Below are 22,988 nucleotides of genomic sequence, written 5' to 3' on the forward strand. Positions count from 1 at the left end.
GCACTCCTACAAACTCCTTCATTTTCAGTTGAGAATATAGTTTCAGAATATATACCATTTAATTCCACATTTCCAGGGTATAAGCAAGTAGCAATTTTGGATCTTTCAGAACAAAAAAAGAAAAAACTTATTAAAAATGAATAAAAAAAAAGCCATACCATGAGATCCATATTTTACTAAGAAATGTAATCAGTTTTCACATCTCCCACATTAGAAAATTCAGACTGCTGTATCATTTTCTAACCCTGGGCTCAGTCTACACTCTGGAAATGTAATGGTCATGTTTTACACATGCATTTTTGGGTAAGCTGAGAGACACATTACTGCTGCAGAAAGTGAAAGAAGCATGTAAAAGGAGCAGGATAATAATATTACAAGATTATACCATAATATGACTGTGTTCATAAAACAGTGTACGCAGTGTTATACAGTTCTTGTGAACCTGGTTCTGCCAGGTTTCACCAAAGTTACATGGTGCTGTTAGCAGCATAGCAAGCCTGGAGTAGCAACCATAGAGACACTTTTCTCATTAATTCAAATCAGCATAGCATTAATATCATTCAAATAATTAAAGTGGCTTTAAACAAAATGTGAGTTTTTTTTTCTCAGTGGAGCAATGTGTCCTTACTGTATGTTCACTTAGAAATCCAACAAGATATCATTTGACCAGAGGCACCCAGATTGTTGCCTGTAACTACATTAGCAGCTACATTAGCTTACATTAATGTTTTCGTGTATTTGACACATTTCACATTAAAAGCCTCTTCAGTGACGGATCTGAGTGCAATTAAGCTTCATCTCAGCGAAACCTAAACCTAAAACTGCTTTCTGATGACTGAAACTGGAAATACAGATAAACATTTTGACCGATAGAGTCATTAGCATGCACAGATTAGCAGTACACAAATTGATTCTATTTTGGGCAACCGCATGAGCAATCAAAGCAATGTACACACGTCATTTTCATTTTTACCTCATCACCTTTTCATTATTATCTCACCACCAGACAGAAGAGAATATGTTCAATATATTTTATTTTGCTTATAATTCAAAATCAGGGAAACTGGACATTAAAAAAAAACATTTTATAACTACATTTTATAACTGCAAACATTATAACTGTTATTTTTTAAGTCAAACTAGTTTCAATCATTAATTATACAGTTTATTTGACAAAACAATCTCAGTGGTTCTATACCACAGCAGCACAAAAGTAGTATGTTCTTGCTATGCACTCGTTCATTTTCTCTCTGCTGGCTCTGCCCATGCAATTATAGTAATGGATGAATGGATGTTGGGGTAAACACAGTAGGGTCCAGTATATCAGTTTTTCTCTGCTGTCTGAGAATGAAAAGGGCCAAACACTCAAACACACACAAGTACTGCTGGTTTTAATGTTCATCTGAGATAAAAGGAGGTAGGGGAGGTAAGCATAGAAAAAAACATAGGTCTCAGACAGATTTACTGATTTAGATATTAATTTGGCCCAGTGGAAGGTTTGAGATTAAGTTGGAAACACTCTTGTTATGTAAGCAATATACTCATCCTCTCATCATATCTAATAAATCTAATTAAATCTAATAAATATCCAACAGATGTGGATAACAGCATACCTCAGAAGTGTTAGTTGTGTTCAGCATGATGAGAATCAAAGAACAGATTTAATTTACAGTGGAAACAACAGTGCAATGCACAGTCGGAACAGCACACATATACTGTATGCACTAAATTACATAAATAAATGTAATATTCAATTCAAATAGAGTTACAGTACTTTTTATTAGCTTTGGCCTACATAACATTTTCAACTGACACGTACCTAAAATATCCTTCAATTATCAGAACAGTTTATTGGCAGGTTATTCATGTAATTAACATTCTGTTTCCACACAACTGTGTTAAGAAGATTATTCACATTCAAACGTTTCAGCACCCCTGATCAAAATAGCAAAATATTATTATGAAAAGTAAAATGAGTGAAATATGAATAAATCTTACACTTAAGCTCACATTACTGGCTTTCAAAATACATCAGGCTCTTTTTAATGTTACCTTTTACCTTTCTAATGAATTTTGTAATTTTATGAAGGCCATATTTGTAAAGGTGTTTATGCACAGTAGAAGAGAGTACCACCACTCCTGCTACCAATTATATGATTTTAATAGATCTTCCAGACATTATCTTGACTACTGCCAACAAGCCATAGCTATAGCAAGCTAATTAAGGTCTAAGACTTTGGTAAAAGTCTTTTGTGAGTTCAGAACTCTAAGAAAGACCGAACCTTTCCCTTTCACTTTATCCTCCCTTTCCCCTTTTACTCTGAAAGTGCTCAAAACAAAATAATGCTAGAATTTTAAAATGTTTAAAAAGAAAGTATATTCTTTAACTTTATGTCTAAAAAAGATAAGTTTATTTTCTACTCACTTAACTACTTGACCAGGGGTGCTTAAACCTTGTCATGCCATAGTATTTATATTAGTACTGATAACGGACTGGACTAGTCATTTCCATATACTATATTTTAATTAATTTGAACTTAATTTCATTAATAGTTAAAAAAACCCCACAAATGTATAAAGATACAGTTAGCAGCAGGGCATGAGGTATCTTATGGTAGTTTTATGGCCAAAGAGACTAATTGGTTAAGTGTAGAATTGAATGGTCTAGACAAGTTCCCATAGACCAGGGAAACACAGACTGTCAGAATAAGAAGTAAAGCAGTCTTGATATAAATGCTGCCAAGTGACTCTGAGAAAGATGTTAATTGCTCAACTAAGGCTGTACTGCTCAAATGCTTATCAAGTAAATCTGTTAAGTCATTTCATTAAAATGACATTCAGTTTCTCAGTGACATGCATTTATTGAATAATGGCAGCATGAGAAAACTGACCCATCCTCCCCCTCAAAAAAAACTTTTTCAAAAGTTTTTTTTTAAATGTAGTGAGCATCACAGTGTCAGTGACAATCAGAATCCAGTATACAGCACATCCATGATCTGAACATTTACAACACTGATGCAGTATTGATGACATTCTAATGCATTTGTAGACATTCCTTATAAATATCCCTATCTGCACTGAAACTGTTGTTATGGTTAAGTATGGCCTAATGGACATTTGTATGGAAGCTAAAGCCAGTTTCCTGTGAGAAATATACATTTGTGTTACCCATGCAGGTAAATGCATTCACTGAGCTGTTATTACAATTACATACAAAAAGAAATTTTACTAAAATAAATACACACTTTTACTCTCTGAAATAATTCTCGTAAAATAGAAAATCATATCTGTTGTTTATCTACACAAAGTGCAACTACAAATAAATATTTCTTTTTATTATGGTTAAAATAAAACATATTATACACATAAAAAAACAATGGTTGGTCTGTAATAAAGATGGAGAGAGGTGCTTAAAAATCTAGCAAAACAAGTGACCCTGCCACTTAATTTGCTTATTTAAAGCTGAAGAAATTCTCACACAGAACAGATGCAAGAAATAATAGTCAGTAACCTGAAAAGGCTTAAAATACACTGTTTCTGTTTGTAAACAATTATGTCAATATCTTGTATATACTGAAAATGGGATAAGATTGTTGTTTTTAGCTTAATGATTTAGCGTTATCTGAAATAAACTGCATTTCATGTGTACAGGATTGTACTGTACACATCATAAAATGGCTTTTAAAATTGCAGAGCGTGGCTTTACATGAAGGTTCCATCTCTATACCCTGAGGAGCCTTTCTTTTTCTTGTATTTAACATATATCTGTTTAATTCACTTCTACAGTGCTTATTACAGAGGGGTGTGCTTACGAACGATGAGAACATTTTACAGATGGTTCCAAAAAAAATTGCTATTTGACAATCACCCAGCCTCTTCTTACCCACTGTCATCCCTGGTTGCCTTTTATTGCTCATTTTCAGCACTGACTAACATAAAACAATCACACAAAACCGGGGGTTCAGGACTGCTCATTCTTAAGTGCACTGAGTATATTTATCAGTGACTAATTTATTACAATACGATACATTCTGGTTCTGAGCCTCCAATATTTACCCAGTAAATCTATTTCTCACTGGAACAATTAGGATCTTCAGGCACATAAATGTTATGAATTTAAAATTATTACTCTAACCATTCAGCCGGCTAAAGCACATTCTGAAAACACACTACTCTTATTACTGAGATTATTCATATTCGTCTGACAATGCACCACAACACATATACAGTAGTATGTCAAATATTAATTTAAGTTTAAAATGTCTACAGCATTTTCCATTATATTGTTTTACAAGAATTCATAAATAATGTCACCAGGAAATAAAATAATATACACATATATGGCACAGTACTGCAACGTCATAGACAGTGTTTGCTCAATGTAACACATATTAAAAAAACCTGGTTTGGTTTAGAGAAGTATACTCTTCTACTCCTTTACTTAATTATGGTACATTTAGTGTGTGTGAGTTTGTGTGTGTGTGAATGTTTGTCTGAATCAATGTTTAAAAGAGTATGAAGGAAAAAACATGTTTGGCTGTATCTGTTTTTGCGTGTGGTTTCCAATGGCTGAGGAATTCCTAAGGTTCCATTTCACTGGCAATCCTGTGAGGAAAAAGAATCACACACGGGCAAACGAAAATTCAGTTCAGTTCAGTTATAAATCAAAGTGCCAAATATTAATATGCAATTTGGTTGTATAAAAGTGGTTGTAAATGTATATACTAAGAAAAGTCAGCACCATTACTGTAACAGTCACGATAAATTATGTTATGTAATAACAAAAGATTGGGAAAAGGACCACGACCGTCTACATTCTAACTCCCCCCCGTATCAATCAACCGCCCTATAAATACCAGCCCTAACTAACTACGTCTCGTGAAGAAAAGTTCGCAACCCACCTCCTCCCCAACAACCCCCTTCATCTACTCTTCCACTTCTTATTAAATAAAAAGGGGGGATATAACTGCACGCTTCTTCAAGCACGCAGTTCAGAACTCCAGCCCAATTTTCCCTGAGTTCCCTCCCCTTTTTCCTTCTTCTTCTCTACTTCTTTAGGCACTTAGCAAATGCCAGCAGACACAATAAGGACAATTAGGAAAGGGAACAAACAGGAATGACATATACGACATATCTCATATCAAGTGAGAAGACAGTGTGTGTGTGTGTGTGTGTGTGCGCGCATGTGTGTTTGTGTCCTTGCCTTTTTGTTCCCTGTACGATTTGTGTCCTTTTGGTTGGAACTAAGAGATTTCCATACGGTAGTTTTAGACATTTCATCAGAGATGTTAATATCAGACGGGTCAGTCCTGGGAGAACATGAAGGGAAAGAGGAGAAGAAAGTAGGAACACATGAAAGAGGAGAAGGGTCGAGAAAAATACAAGAGGAGAGAAGACACAAAATGACACAAAAGGAAAGAAGTTAGTATTGCTGATTCTATTGTTGACAGTTACCCGGATGTTTACAGTAATTTACTCTTCTATTGCTATTAGTTACTGGGATTTGGGATTTTGCACTACGTTACTTGTCAATCACAGTTTGTTCCAGTCAATTGCTGCCAGTAAATTACTATACATTTTACAGTGCATGTTCTGCAGTGTAGGGAAGCTCAGGACATTGGTACATTTCTTGTTTGTGTTGTAATTGTGCTTACAGGTGTGTAAAAGTGAGAGAGAAAGTTACCTAGGGTCTGGTGTTTTTGGCGAATGGAGTGTTTTGCTAATCTCCATAGGGATCTGTACTGAATCTTCTCCTCGGTCAGAATCATCAACTAACATCTCCTGTGACTCTTGCTACACACAGACACACAACACATGTACACACATTTTAACTCACTCTATTAGACACACAATTCAGATGAAGGGAGTTTTGTTTAATAATAGTGCTGTTTAAATAATTTGCTGTGACTGATAAAAGTACCTCTTCTACTGTTTTGGAGGCATCATCTAGCTTCTTCTTTTTGCTCTCGGGCATGATGTCGTCGAGGTAACTGAGCTCCCGTTTGGTAAAACAGAAATCCAGCAGCTTACGAATAAACACTAATGCCAGCACCTGTCATCACACATTTCACAATGAGCACTCAAACACACACTACTAATCACTCCTGACTTTTTAAAATAACTCTTATTTAGTACTCTGTAACTACAACAATATAACTGCACACATTCTGTAGTTAAAACAGTGAGGAATGGGAGTTTTTACTTTGACTGTTTAGGGATTTAAAACACTGTGGGTAGAGTCAGTGTAAACAAATGCAATTAAGTCTCGGCCTACCATCATTGGGAATACGATAGCAGCAGGGGAGGTCTTAATGACCCACAGCAAGACGAGGCAGGTAAGCTGAGTGAGGGTGAACAGGTGGACCTTCCTCAGAGGAACATGACGAAGGTAGATAAAATCCGGCTGGTGCTTTGCAGGCATTCCAAACAACTTTAGACGGTCAAAGAACTGTGAGAGAGCAAGAGATGGGTGAGTGAATGTTAGCTTATAACAGGTTTTTTTTTTGTTTTTGTCATGCCCCACCGTTCAAGGAAGAAAATATTTTATTCCCACTGCCCCCCCTGAACAAAATCATACAAAATGGGACAAGTTTATCTCTGTTAAAATACTGTAAAAACATTTATTTGACCTTTGTTTCTGAATTTTCAGCTACAATTACTTTTTGATACAAACATATGTCACTTCATTCTTCATCAGAATGTGTGATTTTTCCAATTTAAAGGTTTAATACAAGCTCTGCTTTACTGGCTGCAATGAGAATGTCTTCCCTGCTTTAATGCCTTGTTATTCACTAAGCACTAATGTGTAATGGTGTAATGTGTCGCCTGTTTTCAGACCTACAATAATACTGTTATGAAAGCACTGCCTGTGTTTTGTCCCAGAACTTTGTCCCAGACTTTGTTGTAGACTTAAGCTGTCATGCCTCTGCAACCCTCGTGGGAGGTGTGCCACACACCTTGGGAAACAGTGGCTTATAAGGAGGTCAGTAATTGTTAGACACATCCGTCAGTGTGTCAGTGATAGTTTTTAAGAGTGTGAAAGTGTAGCCTGTAACAGTACCTGAATGCCTTTCAAAGAGGAGGCACCCATATAAAGGAAGACTCCATACAACACTGGCATTGGGATGAACTGTGGAAACACAGGAGGCAAACGAAGCATTATTCAGTTGTGGGGCATAAAGCAACACTATGTAGTATTTTTACCTTATAACAACAGCTTACAAAACCATTCTTATATTCAACTGCTGCTAAGGGCTTGGCACACTTTGCTCAAACCAACAGTTAAACCCAAGTGTATACCTGTAAAGCACCGGTCATAAACACAGAGCAGCCCATAAGCAGAAAGATGACCAGGCCAGTCAGTCTTTGCTCTCTGATACCCAGGAAGCGAGGCTGCTCTCCGGGGGCGGCGCTCTCTGACTCCAACTTTAGGCTGTTCACGTGTGAGATGGACAGCACAGTCGCTGCCACAAACCAGGGCAAGCCCATTATAGAACACACAGCCAGCATCACCCCCACCATCAGCAGGTCTAAGTGGTAGCCACAGCCTTTCTGCAGAGAAGAAGAAACGTGTTGATTTACGGTTCTGATGAAAAATGTATAAAGATCTATTAATATCTATAGACCATAGTCTAACAAAGGCATTACAGGTTTTTATACACTTACCAGCAGTTTGTGCTCTTTGCGGTTGATGATGACGGCAGTGATCTGCTGGTCCATGAAGATGAGTATGGTACAGAGCAGAGCTGGAACGGATGCTGCTAGCACTGTCCACCATGGGTTCCGTCCAATTGGGTTAATCAGCCATCCTCGGTCGTCACGTGTAGGCTACCAAAAAAACAGATCCAAAACACAACAATATAAATACATATATATATATATATATATATATATATATATATATATATATATATATATATATCTTAGGATTCATAAACTTTAACCACTTTCAAATTTAAGGACTTTCTGTGACTTCTCAAGTATCAAAATATCTAACAAAATCTAGGATCAAATATTATCATTATTTTTTATTTTATTTCATTTTTCTTACATTCTCCCCAATTTACATGGCCTCTTATCAACCCACTCATTAGGACTCCCCCTATCACTAGTAATGCCCCAACACCAGGAGGGTGAAGACTAGCACATGCCTCCTCCGATACATGTGAAGTCAGCCACCGCCTCTTTTTGAACTGCTGCCGATGCAGCATTGCCGAGTAGACATCACCCTCAAGAGTGATGTGGGGAGAGAGCGCCATCTACCCACCCAGAAAGAGCAAGGCCAATTGTGCTCTCTCAGGGCTCTGGAAGTTGATGGCAAGCTGCATAAACAGGATTCGAACCGGCAATCTCCTGATCATTGTGGCAGTGCTTAGCCTGCTGGACCACTCAGAGCTCCAGGACCAAAAATGAAGTATTCCAGTAATGAATATCATGAAATTTAATGTAAACTGTAAGACACCAGTGACTTTAAATTAATAAGCAACAAATACAGCTCTGGAGCTATCTTTAATTTTTGAAAGATAGCAAATATTACATGAAATGTAGTGCACTTGTTCTGACCTACCTTCACCCCATCCTTAATCAATACAACAAAGAGCTCATTAGACTATTTTTTTTTTATTTAGTTATTTTTAAGCATGTATACATTCTATTACTTTACAGGTTTTTCAAGACCCAAACGAACCCTGATATCTGTATTAGGACTGTGCTTGGAATGGGTGTGTGCAGATTTTACCTTAAACTTGCTGGGCACTTGTAGTTTTTGGGATGGAACTCCGATGGCGTAGTCAATCAGGACCATAAAAACGATAGTGAGGAAGACGGCGAAATCACTGATCATGGACCGCACCTTCACATAAACCCAGAGATGACAGAGGCTATTTAGACTGAGTATTCTTTTTTATACAGCTGTTTGCATACAGCTTTACAACATAACATTCATTAACTGTTATCACTACTGCTCATTATCTCAGCAAAGCCTATATGACAAAAGGCTGAAAAATACAAATGTAAATTTTATAGTTTAACACAAGATAAATAAACAGTGTGAAAATTAGAATTTTGTCCTTATTGATGCTAAAGCACCCAAGAGCAAGTAAATAAATATATTATCAGACATACCTTTGTTGGAAAATATCTGCTGGTCTTGAACTGTTTAAGGAAGGTGGACAGGAAGAATGTCGAAAAGAACAAGATAGCTGACCAGAAGAGAACATCAGGTGTGTAGGGACCATGGTGCCCACAGGCCGTCCCAACAAAGTGCCCATGGAGATCTAAGCACTCCTGTACACACACACACAAACACACAAACACACACACACACACACACACAAATGTATTGGCTGAGTGTATTGGCAGTAGAGGTGCTGAGGCAGCTCTAATCGTGCTCTGTATTCAAGAGCAGCAAGATGCCACTGCAGTGCAGTTAGCATTTCATTACTACAGTGGCCTCCTGTTTCAACATGACTTTGGTCAGTAATAGACTGTGTTGCATAAGAGAACAAAAATCCATCTTTACTATATGAATAGATATTAGGTATGAGCATAAACTGTGGTGTTACCTTCACAGTGAGGTTACTCCAGGACACTCCTGAAGCTGTGATGTTTCTCTCACTCCACATCATCAGGGTCTTATTACTAGGGTTGTCAGGCTCTGCACACTTACAGCTAAGGTCAGGAAGAGAACAGAAATCAGTGTTATCAACAGGGACTGTTTGTGTATGAGTGTATTTTTACAAATGCAACAGGGTTAAATTTTGGGTCCCATAAAGCCTAGTCTAGAGTTTTATCAAATTTATATGAACTTTAAAATCTGCAACAGCATCATTAGACTTATCACTCCATAATAAACTAAAAAACTGAATTAAATTACTGTCATTAAAACAACATTTACCATCCATCAAACATCCAGCAAAGTAAGTCCAAGAAGCTAGACGCTGTGTTTTCTACTGAACCAATGAGTGTTGTTTCTGTGTTTCAATCAATTCTCTGCTTGTTGAGATATGGCAAGATGTAAGGTGTGTGTAGGTGCACGCACTCACTATGTGAGAGTGAGTTTGTCCAGGTCACTGTGTTTGTTGATGGGGTAGAGTTCTCCCAGGTGCACAAGTTTTTCCAAGGCCTCATAGATGAAGATGAGGCAGATGAGGGAAGCAAAGGCCTCCTCAGTAAAGCGAGTGATGTAACAGACTAGTGAACTGGCGTCTGTAGCAACTAGAAGGAAACACAGGAAGGCTGTCCAAAGACCGATACAGGCGCGTAGAGACAGGTAAGACAGGTCGTAGTCTCTACAGAGACAGAAAAAGAGACAGACATGTCCGATTTAAATGAAAAGAAACTGCACACTCACGATATACACCTAAAAATTATGAGTTTCTTTGATTTTACCAAATGGAAAACCTCTGCAATATAATCAAGAAGAAAATGAATGATCACAAGCCATCGAACCAAACTGAACTGCTTGAATTTTTGCACCAGAAGTGGCATTAAGTTAGCCAAAAGCAGTGTGTAAGACTGGTGGAACAGGATTATTTTACCAAATATTGATTTCTGATATTTTAAAACTTTATGAATATGAACTTGGTCTGAAAGCTCTGCATCTTTTTTTGTTATTTCAGCCATTTCTCATTTTCTGCAAAAAAATGCTCTAGATAACAATATTTTTATTTGGTATTTGGGAGAAAAGTTGTCCGTAGTTTAAAGAATAAAACAACAATATTCATTTTACTCAAGTATATACCTATAAATAGCAAAATCTGAAAAACTGATTCAGAAATTGAAAGGGTCTCTTTTTTTCCAGAGCTATATACAATATATATGTATTTTATATAAAAGTATGCTTTGGGTCTATTTCCTGATATTATCCATTAAGCTGAAAATATTGTAAAAAATAGGCTTAGTTTCTGTCCAGGAAACTGACACTGAGCTTGTTCTGCTTTTGCAGTGGTTACTGCAGTGTTGAAATGTCACCTGCTGTGTAGAATTAAATATGAGAGTTTTGATTTTTTTTTGATAACAGAATCATTTAAAATGTGTACTTCTAACACTTTTTTCAGATTTTATTCTAATTTCTTCCGATTATTCTGAAATGTTTGATAGGTATTATGCTGGTCTAAAATGAGTATTTTGGATTTTCTGTCCTACTTACTTGCAAAACTTGAAAAGGATTTTCTCAAATACTAGAACCGGTCCAGTACTGCCCAAAATAGTGAGCGGCTGTCCAGCAAAAAGTGAGTACGCCACACCAGTCATTGAGGCGCCAAACAAAGACTCAATAGCACTCTAGCAGAGGAAGAGAGAAAGAAAATCATCCTTTTAAATAGAGCACGAATCTGTTCCAGTATAATTATTTTAAATATGAGGCGTCTGTGTTTCCTTACAATGCGTCCCTCTGTAGCTTCTCCTAAGAGTCCTCCAAATGTGATGACAGGAGACATGCACGCACAGTAGAGGAAAAGGAAAGACGCCACGCACTGCAAATTTATTCCATCTTTAAAATCACTCAGATAAAACGGAGCTTTCCGCTTCACATCCAGAATCAAACCTCCAAACAACCTACAGATAGAAACAGTGAGAGAGAGAGCATTTTATGTGTATATTTAATGTAATCAATTAATCAAACTTATTTTCACTTAAAATACACTGAGGGTAATCATTTCCAGTGCAGTCGAGCGTTTACAACTAAAAGGGATTAAAGAAAAGAAATAAAAATGTAAATAAACAACCCTGCAGTAACTAACATAAAAGGATAAGGGCACAACTAATTTTAGAGCAGTTAAATAAAAAGAAATAAGCATAAGTATTTAAAATATTAAAACTAAATAAAACAGTAAAATAAAAACATAAACTTAACTAAAACAGTTAAAAGAGACTTATAAATATTATCTTATGACAAACACGTTGGTGTGTTTAGTAATATGTGCACACACCTCCCAGTTCTTTGAAGTTCTGGTCCATGGTGTTCCCCGTGTGGTTCCTCCTCTACTGGAACAACTGTACCATTTGGCACTCCAGGCATCTTCCTCTTCTCCTGCACCAATAATAATCACAGGTTAATTATTATAGGCAGGTTAAATGTATGTTAACCTTGTTACAACATGAATATACATATCAAGGGTATCTTTTAACAGTCTCTTCTGTTCAGGTGTGGCTTTCTACTACATTTTGGAGAATTGCAGTGAGGATTTGATTGCAGTCAATAACAAGAGCATTGGGGAAGTCAAGATGTTTGATGATCATCACCACGCTTCATTCCATACAGAACGACTGGGCGAGGCGAAATCATTCCAGTGAATCGCAGCTCAGTGTCAGGAGGCTTTAGACTTCTCAAGCCCACACATAGCACTACACAGCTCTGTTTGCTCCAGAGAGTCCTATTCCATTGGCACTACTTATCAACAGGGTCTAGGCAAGCTGTGTGTGTGTGCATTTGCATTTTTAACCTAGGTCTAATGTGATCAACATTTAAATCAGTGTTTCTCTCTCAAACACAGTTATAGACTGGAGGAATTAAAAGTGTCCATTAAAATAGTGAATGTATATGCCGACTCATTTTATACTAGACATAAAAGCCATGTGGGGGGGAGTTTCAAGTGGATGCATAACTGAATAAAAGTGATTAAGTTATGAAGAAATAGAAATAAAAAGAAAAATACAGAAAAGGTGATTAACCTGATAAAAAGATTAGACTTGAAAAGCCTTTTAAGGTTCCAGACAATCTAAATGAATTACAGGGCTGAATCTTCTCATTAGCCTCAAATACTTAAATTCTTTTCTTAGATTAGCAATGCAATTAATCAATATTTGACAACTGAGAAAGTGTGTTTGTGTGTGTGGTTGTGTGTGCACATGTGCGTCCGTACCTGTGAAGGTACAGTCTTGGGTGGCTCAATGCGTATCGAGGGGTCCCACTCTCCAGGGGGTAAAACTGTCACTTGATCCAGAAACTCATCAATACCAGCCAGTAGGTCACTCCTGTTCTTTGCCTTATACGCTACATCATGAAATATCTAACCAAGAGAGAGAGGGAGAAAGAAAGAGAGAAGATGAGATTGAGTGAGTGATTAATTATTGAAAAACACTTACACCATAGCTGATATACTCAATTCTTGCACTGTCAGTCTTCACTGTACCTCATCAGTCATAATAGTAGCCATGGAGCGGCCGATCTCATGATACTGCTGAGCTTTTCCATCTGGCCCAAGCAGAATGAACATAAACCTGAAAAAAATGTATCATTTTCATTTCTTAGCCCTGAATTTAAAGTATCAATGTTATATTGAAAATAGAAAAAGAAAAGACATAAAAAAAACAAATATACATATTTGTATAACTCTGCTTAATATCTATTCACTCAACAGTGAATTATATATATTTATATATACAGCTCTGGAAACACTTAAAAAAAGAGTTTCTTTGATTGTACCAAACTGAAAACCTTTGGAATATAATCAAGAGGAAGTTGGATGAAGCCATTAAACCAAGTTGAACTGCTTAAATATATTCTCAAGACGTTATCCAAAAGCAGTGTGTAAGACTGGTGGAGGAAAACATGCCAAGATGCATGAGAACTTTTATTAAAAACCAGGGTTATTCCACCAAATATTGATTTCTGAACGCTTAAACCTTTATGAATATGAACTTGGTTTTTTTGCATTATTTGAGGTCTGAGAGCTCTGCATTTTATAGTAATTTTAGCCACTTTTTCCTTTTTTTTAGCCAGCATTTTTCTGCAAATAAATGCTCTGGAATTTGGAATGGAATTTGGGAGCAATGTTGTCAGTAGTTTATAGAATAAAACAACAATGTTCATTTTACTCAAATATATACCTATAAATACCAAAATCAGAGAAACCTATTCTTAAATTGAAGTGGATTCTTATTTTTTTTTCCAGAGCTGTATTTTACATATATTTAGACACCCAAACATTCCTGCAAAAAGCACAGTACAGTACCCGTATACCTGGTTGGTATAGGTACTTCAGTTAGTCCGGTCAGCAATACAGCTGGAGACAGGCGGACAAACGCCACAATAGGTCTTTCCAGGAAGTCCAGTTCTCCCACCAGTACATTGGAAGCTTCTGCTCCAGTTGGGATTTTCTTCATGAAGTGTGTATCCACCTGAGAAGACAGCAGAGCATGTGAAGGATTATGATAAATCTTTAAAGGTGCACAATCTGACAGTCAGGTGAAAACAGAAATCGCACAAAACAAAGTACACAGGCAGAAGATAGGGAGAAGTGAAAGTCACAGAGACATGCCAACGAGCTCTAAGACAAAGGATGGCACAGGCTCAAAATATATGGACTGAAAAGGATTACATTGTGCTCCCTTAATTAATGACCTGAGAAATCAAAGAAAACAGAAAAGCAAATGGCTGGAATTCTGCTACTGTACTTCTGCATATTTGGATGAAAAATATATTAAATTAGATGTCAAGGTTCACTACTTCAACTATTGCAACTTAAACTGTACAACAAGGGATCCCATTTTGTAATCACGATTGTATTATATAGAACATACTGTACATCATTATTATTGTCCTTTTAGCCCAACCACACGGTCTGCAGTTAATTAGTGAGTTAATCAGTGACAGATGTGCAGCTATTTAATGCGATTGTCTCTGTGTCGTCCTGAGTGCTGCTCCCAGGACACAGGTCTGGCTCCCTTCAACAAACACAGGCTCATTTCCCATCCTGCAGCCTACCAACATAACATTACACAAACAAACTGCACTACTATGACCTTTTGGCCAGGGGGCAGTGTGTTTGGATGTGTGCAGTGTATTTGAGTGTGTTTGCATGGGACTGGCCTGCTTAAATGTGTATGTGGCCTACACATAATAATGGTAATCAATAGTGTTTGTGTATGCAGTGCATCCAGTTCACTGGGTTCATCTATCTTCCTCTATCCATGCTTCTTTTAGCATTTTCTCTACCAGTCTGTGTCTGTTTGGGTTTTTATGTTTGTATTTTCAGTTATATTGAAAAGAATATAGTGTAGTGTTTATTGAGAGAGAGGGATCCATTGTGACGGCTCAATTTTCTTTGTTTTGCATGTCTGTTTCAGTTACCTTGGAGAGGATTTAAGTCACGCTCATCGTCCTAAACCTTACCCACTGTAGCTCATAGCAACCTGGACTTGGCCAATCAGCAAGCAAGCCCACAGAGACTTGAGATAATGAAGACTCTATATGGGCAGAATACTTTGCATATTGGCCAGTTTCTATCTCTCTCTTTTACTCTGACACACAGCCACCCTCTACATTCACACACACTCTCATACCTTACTGAGGTCCACTTGACCATTATCCTGCCCTGTCCCGTTTTTCACATCAGCGCTTACAGGAGGAGGCTGTGGAGACGTAGCAGGCCCTGTAAGAGACAGTTTATTCACTGTAATCCACCAAAGCAGAATCTATGTGTAAACAGTGCTTTTGTAAACATGTGGTGTAAGCCTTACCGCTCTTGTCCATTTGCGGTTCACTCTGTTTCCTGCCAGATTCTGTGAGGGATTTGACCATGGGGAGCAGATTAGACCTCTTTTTATCACTTTGGTGATGATGCCTCTTTAACAGAGCCTCTCGAACCTTCACTCTCACACTGTCGTCCAACTCATGAGCTGCTTCCTGGTGGTCCAGCACCATATCTACACAAACACACACAGACACACACACACACATAAATCACAGATTACCCATCAAACAGTTTTGTGGACAGCACAAAATCTGGGTTCCTGTCTTAAAGCTTACAACAGTGAAATTCAGAAGGTCATAATTCAGCAGCCAATGAAAACCGACCTTAAAAAGTAATTTCAGCATTTTTTTTTTCAAATGTTATTCTAAAATTCCATTCCATCATATAATGTTAGCACTATTGTAGCAGCTAGAGTTGCTACTGAATCATCAATGCCCAACTGTATTACACATGAAACTCTTATTAACTAATAATTATATAAAAATGTGACAGAAATGACAGAAAAAAATAAAATAAACAAAAGACACAGCATTTTTTCTATGGTACAAGTTACTTAAATGGTTTGAGTTGCTCAGTTAGCTTGATGTTTAATTTCTCTATGTTGCTTCCATTTTATGGAACTTGCACTTGTATTTGAGAGTCCCTTGAAGCAGAATTCAATTTTGCGTATGTTCAAGGCGTTAAAAGTGATTTAGCTAATCAGATAAAAACAAGGACACAGAGAGTCATTGATGCAAAGCTAAATACTCACTTCCTGTGGACGTTTTCATCTTACTAAATCTCAAGACTGATCTAGTTTTTGGTTTAATTTAAGGTTCAGTCTTCAGTCTTACGATCATTTTGTTCCTACAGAGGTACTAAGCTTGAGGTAATCAACAAGCACATTTTTATTGGCTTTAGCCAATAAACATAAAAATACCATAACAGTAAGGAAAATTAGTACACACTGAGCACAGCCACTGTCACTTTATAGTTAGACTTCATTAAGGCCTGCATATCTGTGAGGTGTAGAACAGAGAAGCACTGTGGGTGTGATAAAGAAGGCTTAATATGTTTAAGGATAAATAACATAACAATTCTGGAGTTTAAGGCACTTACTAAGTGCTGTTTCCTGTTACAGTGTTTTCCTGGCAGTTAAACAGTTAATGTCAATTCTACAATTCAATTATAATCTGAAATGTATTACAGAGAGCAAATAATAGATTCTGCCTTAAGCTGTGGCCACTGCAGCTTATAGCACAGTCCTTTCCTCACAATCCTTTTTTTTATCTCTCACTCCCTTACTCCTCTCTTCCTGCAATCTCTTGGGAGCTGAGGCAGCAAATCTGCCCTCCCTTTCTTGTTTCCTGCCTCCTCTGGAACATAATCAGCCTCTCTCTTCTTCTCTCTCTCTTGTATCTTGTAGTATTTTTGTAGATGTTTTGTCTTTCATAATTTTTTCTATTTCTGCTTTTACCTGACTTGCTCTCACTCTCCTTCTGGAAGATGATGAGTCTAATAGTCTGATGCCTGTGTGTGTGTGTGTTCGGTGTGTGTTTATCAGTCGTGTAGGAGGGTGTGTTTAAAGTGAAGTTGTTGATATTCCATCCATGCACAAGGCCCACACACACCTGTCTCTATCAGCTGATTAGCATTAATCAGAATGAGACTGCCAGCACTGCTCCCTCTTCACAACTGCTTTTACTCTTTTTTACCATTCTGCAGGATCCTTTAAAGCAAAATGATAAAGAATGAGTATTTCTTGCTCCTGAGCTCCCCATAAAAGTTGGAAAATGTAATTCACACTCCTCACTCCTAAAAATATGAAGGGGTATTACATAAATATGACTTGCGCTGATAGATCGCCCCACCTCTAGAGGAATGATAATAAACACTGTTGATTTTGGTAATCCCAAGATTTGAGCAATGTTTCTAATGGTTGTATTGTTGTTTTTTGAGCTCTGTTTTTTCTTCAAAGTGAACCTGAAATATATGCAACTATATTTTAATTATTGCACAAACATGACGTGCACATTGGTTATAGTTATGCAGGATGACAGCCATTCCACCAAAGTTACATATTACATTAACAATGTTGTGGTTCAGAGTTTCAAATAAAGATATGACCTTTTTTAAATGCCATATTTTTATTTATGGTTAAATTGCCACTCAATGTTGCATAGATTAACAAAAAATATTGAAAAGATAAAAAATGTAAACAGTTTTCCTGTTAGCTCAAACATTGTCTAAATATTAGTTATTTAGTTTTGAACTGGAACAAATATCTAAAGCTAACACAGCTGCAGAGATCTGGAAGCTCCTAGTTACTAAAGCAACAGTGTCTGACTTTTATCTAAGATTATCTGATGGGGCTGTCAATTTACTTTGATAATCAGTTTAGGGTTAGAGCATTATGGGTAATGAGGCAGTCTTATTGCTAGGATGCAAAAAATAGCATATTGTACTGTTGTTCAATTCCACAAAGCCTGTCAAAAAACAGTTGCTGATGCAAGCAAAGCAAAACTACACAATACAATGCAACACTAAAACAAGAAAACAAAATACTAAAAGTTCTAAAAGTACTAAAAACAATGAAGCATAAATACAGGAAGTGACATATTACAAACCACAACAGTGCACAAAGCAAGTACAAAGGCACATAAAGGGGTGTGAACAGACTGTTGATTTTGCACTAATCCTTTAGAAACTCCACCCCCAAATTAGTGAACAGAACTTTGAGGAAAAAAGTGTACTTGATTTAAACCATGCTTTGGGTGCATGTAATAGCTGTCAGGTAAAGAACAATTATATTCATTGTTCAATAATAGTCACTTTATTAGCCATCCCTTAAATCAATCAGAAAAAGAACTGTTTTTTTATAAGTGGGATCTGACCATTGGCCATCCTATCATAATATTTGTGTCTTACTAAGAACCACTGAGCAGAGTCTGCTGGCTAATCTAACTATTTATTAACCAATAATAAATTTAGAACCAAGTTGACTGAAAGAAGCATCTATGATTTAATGGTTTTCACCTGTTTATATGGTTTATATGGTTATTATATGTAAGGAAAAAACTTAGTAGATGTTTCTTTGAATGTATACCCTAGAAAAGCTAAGGGTTTAATTGACCGAGATTTACCACAGAGGCTACTAAAGTCACTCCTGCTGATCTTCACCGGTGGCCATAAGCTTCCATTACTTGATTACTCTATTAGCCTCATTACAGTAAAGCAGAAATACTCACCTGCAATCTCCTCAATGCTGTCAGCTCTCATGTCCAGCAGGACAGTCCCGTTTATGAGGCAGCTGCGCAGCTCGAATAGACTGTGCAGTGAGAGAGTAGCTACATAGGGTTTACTCCACCTCTCTCCTCCATCCTCCACATCCTCCTCAAACTTCAACCATCTGAAATATACACACATGTACAAAGACACTGAGTTATGCTTTATTATAAATGGTAATTTATCATTTATAACCACACATTTAGCCTGTACTTTACTGAGATACTTTATATTTTTTTACAAAAATGATAAGAGGAGACTAAAGCCATAATAAATTTTGGTACATTTACTTTGATACTAAAATATATTGGAAGGCAAATACTTTTGTACTAGAGGTATCAATCAGTTCAATCAAATATTAAACAAATAAATTACAACAATATATCTTAAAAATAATTCTATTATTTCATACCGTATTTTTCACATTAAAAGGCACACTTAAACTCCTTTAATTTTCCCAAAAATCGTCAGTGTGCCTTATAATCTGGTGTGCCTTATGTATATTTTAACAGTCAGGTCCTAAGGAGCAGTAAAGTCACTCTGCTGAAATGCAGCATTTTACAGGAGTTCAGTTACTCCTGCACCGAGACTGGAGTAGTATTAGCATTACCCGCTAAGTGCTAGCTCTTTTGCCGTTCAGAGTACTGTATATCGAACTGTAGCTGCTAACTGCACTAAGTGCAAATAAACAGTTTTCAGGAGAGAGAGCCTTGGGTATAACAAAAAAAAAACAGAACATAGACGTTCATTGATAGATATAATCAGGTGCACCTTATAGTACAAAAATAGTCTGTAATTAATCATATTAGAGAGCGCGAGAGAGAGTGAGACAAAGAGACTGAAAATATGTCACCAGGCTCTATAAACTTGGCAGTGTAATTAATTTGCGTAAACAAAAAGCATTAATGTTTCCAGATTAATCCCATTTAGTAACATTTTATCAGTTACATCACTATTTTGTCCTTTTACTCAATTGAAGGACTAAAGGGAGGACTTCTACTTTTTTCACTAGAATAATATTGTACCATAGTATCTCTACTTTACCTCAAATGCGTGGTTTATGTACTTTTTTAGAGTATTATGGAAGATGTGTGGAAATGTGATAAAACTGAATGTTCTGTTTCTATCTGTCTAGAAGCAAATGTATCATCTGACTCAACAAGTGAGAAACAGTGGCTGTCGTTTGATTTTTTCCCCCAAGGATTTTAGTCTGAGCTTGTTTGTCTCACACATTTCATTTCTGTACGACATGAGCAATACGACAGTGTGGCTGCTACAGCTCACACACGCTGGACTAAATATAGCAGGCTTTAGAGTGAAGATCATCACAAGCAGGTTTATGAGACATCTTGTTTCCCTACAGGCAAACAGTGAAATCAGTTACTTTACTTTGCTTAATAATAACAAGTAAAACTGAGTGTTGTACTTGTTTAACTTCTGCAGTTTTTGACTTTTATCTGATGTTGTCTCTATGCTATCATGCCAGTAGTGTGTTTACCAAGGAACAATCTGTGCAAAACATGCTATGTTGCATTACATTACATTACATTTGGCAGACGCTTTTGTCCGAAGCGGCTTACAATAATGATGTACATTAAACAATAGAAAGTGTAGAATTCCAAGGTAAAAAAACATTTTTAGTGCCTAAAGGAGGTCAAAAGAAAATAGTGGGATAGAGGCGAAAGGAATGGGTAGCAGGAAATGAGGTAAGAAGTAGTTAGTCTGTTAGAGGTGTTAGGAGAACAAGTGCTCATTGAAGAGCTCTGTCTTTAGAAGTTTCTTAAAGAGAGTGACAGATGCTTCTTTTTGGAAATAGTAAAATTTCAGGGGTGTTAAAGGATGTTGATCTGAAAAATAACAACAAGATTCCTAAAATAATACATAAAATGCACACACCTGGCAGTTTCCTTCCACTCTGCATCTTTGCCATCTTTAACACAGATCTCATCCAGCTCGGTGAAAAGGTCATGAGCCACATGCTCCTCATCCTCCTCTGTGCCCAGAATAAACTGCACCCTCTGGGATGGTGTGTCTGTGTGTGTGTGAGAGAGAAAGAGAGAGATACAGAGCAGACAGACTCAGAAACAGAGCAGTGCTGAGATCAATATCTCGGAAATATGATGATGAAACATCATTCAGGTTACATAAATAAACAAGCAGAAAGAAAGCACCTGATGGGATTTGCGTATTGTTTTGGTCACATGTCTGTATTGAGCAGCTCAGTGTACAAAACAAAACAACATATATGCTCAGTTTATAGAACTGAGGCTCATTATTTTCTTTCATACTGTGAGTTCTGCACCAATTCTTACGCCTCCTGTGATGTTCGTTCAATATGCACTCCAGATCTATTAATACATAATGTAACGAACACCACTAGAGTAAAGCAGCATTCCTTAAGGTTTATTCTCTTAAATTAATAACATAATAATGTAATAGTGGTACAATTAATATAACAGTTTCATCCATGTGTTTCTGATACCATTCCTGCAAAGCCAAATACAGTATATCTATTCTAAAAACAGGCCGTCAGGTTTGTTTTTCAAAGGGATTTTACCTAAGCAACTGTAGCGCTGCTAGTGGTGCTGATACAACAGCTACTACGAACATGGAGATAACAGAATGCCAGTCTCAGGCTTTATCCGCTCATTTGTGCATTTTTAATCCAAAGTAACACCCAATTAGCACTAAAGAGAGCTGGTGAGCTGAATGTGAGCATAACATATTCATTGCTAAAATCAATAGATTCTTCTGGTCTGAAAGGACCACACCACAATGCACGTTTTAAAAGAACTTTTTCAAATGCTCAGCACAATTACACATTCTCACTAGATATTTAGATATCTCTTAATTCCTTAAATATACAGTACTGTGCAAAGGTTTTAGGCACCAAAGCAAATTACACTAATCCATTTATCTCAGCAATATGAGTGTTTTTACCTGAAAAAAGCACCACATATGATTTAAACAGATGCAAATAAACACACATACAGTAAAACACAACAAGGAATTTTCATTTTTAACTAAGTATGTTATATCCTTTGAGCCAAGCTAAAAACAAAGTGTAGTTCCAGATTTCTCCTGGATGCTCCTCAGCAAGCATGTGTATATATTCAGTTCCGTCAGCAGCTCACCTGATTTACCAATATACCAAACCAGGTGTTGATATGATGAGAACTAGATATAACTCTATTAAACTCAGATGAGGAGAGATTAGGAGACTGTAAAAGCACTGCTTTCTGTAAAATTGTTGTATTGTAATGCTAGTGTTTTACTGAGCTAATAAACACTTACTTCATATGAGACACTTATTCTTTACTGAGTGCCTAAAACATTTGCACAATACTGTACATTAGAGTAATATTCTTCATTATTCACCACTTTAAATATTATAAAAGCTATAACAGTGATGGGTTTTAGTATTTCCCTCCTTTGTACTGACCTTTTCCCTCTCTGTTTGTTTTTGCACATATCTGTGTTCTTACCATGTGAGGTGGTAGTTGTGTCATCTGTATTCTCTCCTTCTGGTGCTAGACTCCCTGCTCTTACTCTCTCTCTCTTGCGATGTTTGGAGCTCCTGTGGCGATGGGACGGCCTGCCCATAGGCATTCGCACCCCAACATACAGCGTCCTGTGACCTAAGGACAGAGCAGGGAAATTCAATAGAATAATAAAGCATGATGTCTTCCAAATAAAATCATAAAGATAGTACAAGCATTTTAGAACAGCCTGTCCAATCACTCACCCTCCAGCTCTTCTTTCTCATAGTGGATGTTTAAGACTGAGCTCGTGCCTCCCTGGTCCACTACCACTTCTTCATCTGGCCTCTGGGGGACACACAAACATATATTTATAAGGATATTATATATATACAAGAACCATTTGGGGAAATTTAGTTTTTTGTATTCATGCTACAGTTTTCACCAGACGTCAATTGTGATTTAGAGTCTTAGAAAAAAATAGTATGCAATCAGAAATGCACCCTTTCCGCCTCAAACATTTCATTTTACCTATAGGTAACAGATTTAATTAATGTGAATTCTGTATAAGATGCCAAAAGAAAATAATAAGAAAATTATAAACATTGATATTAATATAGAAATCAACAAGTATAGATGAACCAGAAATACAAGAAGATGAGATAATGCTTATGTATTTTTTGTTGTTATGTCCACTTTCAAATAATCTTGAAAAACAAACAGCTATTGCGATTTCTCAGTCGATTGCTTCGGTGGAGCTCTGGGCAAT

At 36.9% G+C, this 22,988-nt stretch overlaps 1 protein-coding gene across 2 annotated transcripts in view; it reads right to left on the reverse strand.

Annotated features, from left to right (window-relative positions):
- Positions 1-1,014: 1,014 nt before the first annotated feature.
- slc4a8 (solute carrier family 4 member 8) overlaps positions 1,015-22,988 on the reverse strand; it is a 32,748-nt gene continuing 10,774 nt past the window's right edge. The window contains exons 2-24 of one of the 2 annotated variants that reach the window (XM_049479239.1): positions 22,486-22,567; positions 22,226-22,378; positions 20,637-20,772; positions 18,704-18,864; positions 15,463-15,648; positions 15,286-15,374; positions 13,964-14,121; positions 13,134-13,221; positions 12,864-13,010; positions 11,931-12,031; positions 11,382-11,556; positions 11,150-11,283; positions 10,044-10,289; positions 9,564-9,669; positions 9,124-9,285; positions 8,738-8,851; positions 7,666-7,827; positions 7,300-7,551; positions 7,061-7,129; positions 6,275-6,448; positions 5,921-6,052; positions 5,684-5,793; positions 1,015-4,605 (exon numbers count right to left, since the gene is read on the reverse strand). In XM_049479239.1, the coding sequence (XP_049335196.1) occupies positions 4,581-4,605; positions 5,684-5,793; positions 5,921-6,052; positions 6,275-6,448; positions 7,061-7,129; positions 7,300-7,551; positions 7,666-7,827; positions 8,738-8,851; positions 9,124-9,285; positions 9,564-9,669; positions 10,044-10,289; positions 11,150-11,283; positions 11,382-11,556; positions 11,931-12,031; positions 12,864-13,010; positions 13,134-13,221; positions 13,964-14,121; positions 15,286-15,374; positions 15,463-15,648; positions 18,704-18,864; positions 20,637-20,772; positions 22,226-22,378; positions 22,486-22,567 (3,162 nt within the window). In that variant the 3' untranslated portion in view covers positions 1,015-4,580. Of the gene's footprint in view, positions 4,606-4,664; positions 5,310-5,683; positions 5,794-5,920; positions 6,053-6,274; positions 6,449-7,060; positions 7,130-7,299; positions 7,552-7,665; positions 7,828-8,737; positions 8,852-9,123; positions 9,286-9,563; positions 9,670-10,043; positions 10,290-11,149; positions 11,284-11,381; positions 11,557-11,930; positions 12,032-12,863; positions 13,011-13,133; positions 13,222-13,963; positions 14,122-15,285; positions 15,375-15,462; positions 15,649-18,703; positions 18,865-20,636; positions 20,773-22,225; positions 22,379-22,485; positions 22,568-22,988 lie in introns of those variants that run through there. The other variant, XM_049479240.1, reaches the window with a different exon arrangement.

This window comes from Astyanax mexicanus, chromosome 5 (genome assembly GCF_023375975.1).
Source record: "Astyanax mexicanus isolate ESR-SI-001 chromosome 5, AstMex3_surface, whole genome shotgun sequence".
Lineage (NCBI taxonomy): Eukaryota > Metazoa > Chordata > Actinopteri > Characiformes > Acestrorhamphidae > Astyanax > Astyanax mexicanus.